This window comes from Bidens hawaiensis, unplaced genomic scaffold (genome assembly GCF_021521415.1).
Source record: "Bidens hawaiensis isolate Kalapana, Puna unplaced genomic scaffold, B.hawaiensis_p1.1 tig00021322_1, whole genome shotgun sequence".
Classification (NCBI taxonomy): Eukaryota; Viridiplantae; Streptophyta; class Magnoliopsida; order Asterales; family Asteraceae; genus Bidens; species Bidens hawaiensis.
Window position 1 is genome coordinate 1,885 of NW_027493293.1, and position 6,347 is coordinate 8,231.

Genomic DNA, 6,347 nt, shown 5'->3' on the forward strand with positions numbered 1-6,347 from the left:
ATTCAAACTAGCAGTAACAAGGTCCACAATCTTATCCGGTCTAGGAGTAAACAGCTTCGGCTCCGGCGGCTTAAAGTTAGCCGGAGGTGTAAATTGCAGAAACCCCTAATTTTGGTTCAACTTCTGTTGATGAATTTATAACACAAACCCTTGATAATTTTGCTTTCTTGTGATGGAAAAATGGGTTTAGAAGCCGACGGTAATGGTTTGAAGTTAAGAACGCCGGCTATGGTTATCCGGGGAGTGATTGGGGGTTTTGCACTCCAAGTGTTCGACGAAATGCTGCAATAAAAAATTGAATAACAAGTTTTTAGGATTTTGGTTTTAAGTTTATTGTAGACCACATAAAAGGTGCAATTTGTTGGGACCATGATTTGTTTGCTGTAGCATTAGGAACCTATAATCTCTTCTACTTCTACTTACAAATTATAACTATAGGTGCAAAAGCCGGTTTAAAATGTAAAACTGGTTTGGGTTGAAACGTATTCGGTCAATAAAAGTTAATATCGGTTTATGATTGGTTTCGATTCGGGTTGAAACGGTTTCTTGACAAAGTTACCATCGGTTTCGGTTCGGTTAACCGGTTTTTGTGGAGAAAAATTACAAACAGGTTTCGAACCTACGGTTTCAATCGGTTTCTACATAATCGGTTTCAAACCGGTTCGGCTATTTTCTGTCGGGTCGGTTAACCGGTTTATTTGCCCACCTCTACTTACAAGTGTGCAGTTGTTTACGGTTCAGTTTGGTTATTAGTCTAAACTGAAATTGAAATTATCGGTGAATCAGTTTTATTAACTAACTAGTATTTTTACCGGCGCGTTGCGCCGGGAAAGTTTGGTAAAACCTAGGGGTAGTAAAACTCAAGGGTTGTCGGTCCTAAGCGTTGATATGGTAAGTTGACGCAAATTCAGTAGGTTTCGGTTACGTGCGTTATTGTATCGGAACTAAAACAAAAGGTAAAACCAAAAAAATATAAAATTGAGGTGGACCAATGGGGTGGTGTCGGCCGATATAACTCGAGTGTTGGTAAACCCGATCGTTGTCAATCCCGGGAGTTGAGGCGGGTGAGTATACGCAAGTTCGGTTGGTTTTCCGACACGTTTGTTACGGTACCAAAATAAAAATATAAAAAACAAAATCGACATTGGTTGGTTTTCGTGATGATCGTTACGATGGATCAATAAAACCCCCTGTAAAATAGGAGCTTTGTCGGTCCCAGTCATGCGGCGATGTGTCGATGTGAGTTTGGTCATTTTCGGTTACATTCGTTTATGGTAGCGAAACTAAAACCCAAGTGTTGGTAAAAGGCCAAGTGTTGTAGGTACCAGGTTTCGCGGCGGTGAGTCGGCAAAACAATAACATTTTCTGTCTTGGGCGTTGTAATGGCGAGTCGACGCAAATTAGGTTGATTTCGTTTACATTTTTTACTGGTACTAGAACTAAATTAAAAAAAGATCGGTTAAACTCGAGTATTGGTAAAACCCAATCCTTGTCGATACAAGGCGTCACTTCATATACCAGTTCTATTTATGATCAGTTGTTTAAAAATGGGTGGAGGAATTCAAGTCTTCTAAGTAACCTAAGAAGGCGTGTTTAGAGCAGTTGCTACAATTCAAATAGTTCATTTGTTTCCTGGATGAAATTGGAGGAGCGTATGCGTCCTGATGTTACGCTCCTCTATGGGGACTACCGGGTTCCCAGGAACTAGATAAACAACATTGTAACATTCAAAAATTTCTAGAGTAATATTAATTATATTAGTTAATATGGATGAGAAAGTTTTCTCGGGTTAGCGGAGAAATAACAAATAAAGTAGGAATTAGTATGGATCGGGCTAGTGTTGGGTAATGGATATGGGTTATGGACTTGGGAAAGAAGAAAGAGAACCATGGGCTTAAGCCATGATCCATAATTATATAAACCTTAAATTCCCATTTTTCATTCATTTCACACATATTCCATACACCACCAAAAAACCACACTTAGCTCTCTTTCATCCTACTTTCTCTCTCTAGCCGGAACCTAGATAGAAAACTGATCCCGAGCCAAGGTAATGATAGTATTATGTTGTATGATCTTAAACCCATTAGATTTAGTCACGAAACGACGAGCCGACACCGTTAAAACCGTTGAAGTCACGAGATCCGGGTGGAATCCAGTATAAACCGAACCTAAGATGAGCATAGGGATCACCCTAGCTCAGATCTGGATCGAACGGGACGAAAAACGGTGAAAACGGGTGTTGAAACAAGCGAGATCTCGCTTTTCCGGCGAGATCCTGGTTCTCCGGTGAAGGAGGCGCCGGAGTTAGGTGTACGAGGTAAGGATGTCAGAGAATGTTCTCTGACATTCTGACCCAACCCTAGTTCGTTAGCGATGATTTAACGAACTAGATGTCAATTCGTTAATCCATTTCGTTAAGAGGAAGTGCGAGAAGTTTAGTAATCCGAGCTATACCAAGACAAGAACGGTGAAGGATAATACAGGAAGAATCTTAAGCTAGAAAGCTCATATATCTGAAATGGATTTTGAGTATCTTATTCCTTTGCAAAAGTTCGAGTTTGATTGTTTAAGGAAATTTTTGTACCGGTAGCCGGATACCAAGACTGGAAAAGCTATCATCTTCAAAAGAATCAAAGACAAAGAGCTTGATATTAGAAGGCCCGAAAGATGTTGTGAGAAAAGTTACCGATAAAAAGCATAAAGACAGGTGGCTAATAAAGGGAGACGAATTATGTAAAGGAAGAATGGTACCCATGAGTAAAGATTTAATCGAGAAGGTGAGACAGATCTACAAAAGATGCAAATCCAATAAGGGTAATATACCGTTGATGTTGGCGTTAGAAATGAGACTTATACATATGGTTTGGGGATTTATAGAATGTGCAAAAAAAAAAACAGATACAAATCTACACACGGGTCAGAAGGGGGATGGGTGTTTTGAAGAGTTTTTGTATCTGTTTAATGAACAGAATAAATCGGCATTTGATGTCGCAATTGATAAAGGGCATGTGGAGGTTGCGAGGCTTATGTTGAACAATGCGCAACGCTGGTGTTTGAGATCGCAGTGGATTAGGAGATGGGAAGCTCTAGTTAAGCTTCGAACTTGTTTGTAGATGATCACCACGGATCGTAGCTGTTCTTTGTAGATTATTAGGTTCGTTGATACTAAACTGCATATCGAATGCTGCCAGTTATTCAAACAAATTTATTATTTTGAGTCATTTTTCTTTTACACATATCTCATCTAATGAAGTTGATATAACTGACAGCATTCGATCTGCAGTTTAGTATCAGAATTAGCTCTCTATATAAATTTCCTTAACAACATATATGATAAACTAGTAATTAGAAACAACTTGAAAACACAGCATATATTTATAGTTTTGTGCATTGGACTCTAGTTTAAGCAACTTACCTGAAAATCACCCTAAGCTCCTTCATCACCTAGTCCAACATCTGTTTTGTAGCTCTCAATATGCAATTTAGTATCAAGTTCAGCTCTGCATATAAATTTCCTTATAAGTATATATAAAATCTTGTCAACAAGTTCCAACCTTGTAAACCTCATTTTTATAGAATAACAATATTTCGCAGGCCATATTATCTCGTCCAACGGTCTATAGCATCTTTTGAATCATCAGCACCTTTATAGATGGCAGAAACCTGTTGTAGCTCACTCGCAATGTCTTCAGCCTTCTTGCATTCTCCATTACACAATCGAGTGCCTCCTTATCTGGCCCATCAGAAAGATCATGATGATCTTTAACCTCCAATGTCCTCAAACATTCTATCAAGAATCTGGGTATACTGCCTCTCCCCCAGTCAGAATCCCCTAACTAGTGTTATTTTGATCATGAAAGAACGTGATTAAGAGTAGCCAAAATAAATGCAGAAAAGTATATTGAGGCGGGGTAACAGTTTTGGATACAAACCTTCCCAAACGACAAATGCTTTAGAGCTGGGCAGCTGTCCAAGACATAGAACACACTTTTCAAGCCACGACGGTTCACGCCAAGAAACTCCAAGCTCGTTAGGTTCAGTAAAGGTTTCAGCACCGGGGCATAACGATGTAACTAGTTAAAAACATTAATCATGATTTTGTGTGAAAAAGAAAAGAAAAAAAAAAGAAAACTTAAAAACGACAAATGGAAAGCTTACATAACAGCAGTCATATAGCTTCAAACAATTCAACAAACGCGCCTCATTATGATGCTGATTACCCTACTAGCGACGTGGGCATGAGCTGACTAGTCGATATTTAACCTTGGAAGACATACAAGACAATCCTTTTGCCACTCGCATATGAACTTGTGAACACGCAGTCTTAGCTTAACCAGCGACGTGCAACTGAAGAAACTTGCAGGCAACTGAAGCTCGTCCACTTCGAGAACGAGTTCATGAATGTGTCGCGACAGGGCCATGCCCACCCATTCAAACAAAGGGACCTGTCTTGGCAGTCTGAAGGTTGCACATAATTTCTCTGAAGGGCCTCCTACAAGTTGTAGGGATCTCATCAGCTGGTTACCAAAGCTGGCAAGGTGTTCATTGTCATCACACGGAGGTTTGTCCTCCAAGTATATTCTGAAACACTTCATCCAGCTCTCCTTCCAGTCACTCGAGAGAGCAAATGTTTGAACTGCTGTGAGTGATGGTATACATGATAGGATTTGAGTCCTGATCTCAAGGGGCAGATCGGACAGAAGATCGGAAGTTCCTGCCAGTTATAAACATGTTTTAGACCGTATTGATGATGTAACAACAAAACCCTAATTTGGTATACCTATTAAGTATTAACGCCATAAAAAGCCCTCAATATGGCAGAAAACATACAAGACATGTTCATTGATGAGATAAGAGCAAGTGTTTTAAAGTTTTTTCCACACCTCATAAATCTTTCAAATGGTATCTACATCTCGGTCATGTTAAATGCAAGCATACATATTAACATAGAAACATATATATATATATATATATATATATATATAAATTAAAACCCAATTTGGCAGAAATCATAATAATTTGGCAGTTTAGACATGCCGTATTGATGACATCACAAGAATACCCTAATATGTAGACCTGGCAATTATAATGTGAGTAATTTTGGGTTGATTTGGACAACAAATATATATTGATGGGTTCACTTGGGTTAAGCTATTTTTCCAAGGGGGTTATGATGCGCAGGTTAAAAATTTAAAAACAAACCTTACGGGTCAGGATGGGTCGCCCTTATATACTAAACAGGTCAGGATGGGTGCCCCTAAAAATGGAACGGGTCTTCAACTTTCACGTCATCACACAGCAACACAAGACTCCGTGAACAATACTGAACAACTCCCTCAGGTTAAAATTCCGGCAACCGCATCCGGCCAAACGCTAGCTCAACTCTGAAATCTGGAGACCACCATTACAGTCTCTCTCTCTCTCTCTCTCTACATTTTTAACCCAACCCATTTTGTGGTAAACGCATCCTGACCTTGTTTCTAAATTACCAATCTTGACCCATACCCATTTTGACTTGTTTACCCAACCCAACCCGACCCGAGCCACCCATCTTGCTAGGTCTAGAACTAGTATGGCATATATATATATATATAACATCACAAAAAATCCCCAATTTGGCAAAAAATCACACAAGAACCCCCCTATCGCGCACCACGCCCGAGCAAGTAGTTCACACTCGCCGGGTGTCCACGGTATAGTGGTCCTTTTAGTCCAAGGTTCGCCGGCGGGTTTCTTTACGTTTTGTCTCCCACGTACGCCTCCACGTTGGCTTGAACCGCCGCGAGTCTTCGGAACGGGTTGTGGCTCCTGGTTGTTTTGTGGCTCGTCGTCGGGCTGGGAATCGGAACCGGCCATCATATTCGTGGTTAGGTTTTGGAAACGTACCGGGCACCATATTTGGGTTAAGGGCTCCGAAACTTAGATATTGTATGTACGAGACCATTTGCGGGTCGAATGGATACGGGGTTTGAGGGATAGGGATTGTTTGGCATTGGGATTTAGGGTTTACAGATGGGTTCGGTTGTGGATTATTTGGGTCGGGATTGTTTGCGTTTCCTTGTCAGGCGTATGTGGCAAAACCGAGCGTTTGGTTGTTGTAGGGAAACATTTGGTTGGTGTTCTAGAATATATATTTGAGTGTTTTATAGAGAATTGGTAGAAGTGTGTATAAAATTGAAGTTTGAGTTTAAATCTATAGGAGTTTGTTTTTTTAGCATTAAACGAGTTTTAAACAATTTTGGCTGATCTGGTGTTGGTTCACGCGATGCAAAAGAACATAGGGTTGTATTATCTTAAACGATTTTACCATATTTTTATTTTTGATAGTATTAGTTCATGTAGTT

The 6,347-nt window shown here is 40.0% G+C and overlaps 1 protein-coding gene across 1 annotated transcript; it reads right to left on the reverse strand.

Annotated features, from left to right (window-relative positions):
• Positions 1 to 3,430: 3,430 nt before the first annotated feature.
• LOC143563108 (F-box/LRR-repeat protein At3g26922-like) lies at positions 3,431 to 5,859 on the reverse strand. Its single transcript, XM_077050728.1, has 5 exons — positions 5,685 to 5,859; positions 4,281 to 4,717; positions 3,936 to 4,076; positions 3,667 to 3,839; positions 3,431 to 3,503 (listed from the first exon to the last, which is right to left on the reverse strand). Exons 1-5 carry the CDS (start codon positions 5,857 to 5,859, stop codon positions 3,431 to 3,433), a joined length of 999 nt encoding a protein of 332 aa, XP_076906843.1.
• Between the last annotated feature and the right edge of the window lie 488 nt (positions 5,860 to 6,347).

Coding starts and splice junctions, on each gene's coding strand:
- LOC143563108 (XM_077050728.1), bottom strand. CDS start 5,859: ATGGCCGGTTCCGATTCCCAGCCCGACGACGAGCCACAAAACAACCAG. Junction 4,077..4,280: donor AGTGGCAAAAGGATTGTCTT/GTATGTCTTCCA, acceptor GTTTTTAACTAG/TTACATCGTTATGCCCCGGT. Junction 3,504..3,666: donor TTGCGAGTGAGCTACAACAG/GTTTCTGCCATC, acceptor ATTTATATGCAG/AGCTGAACTTGATACTAAAT.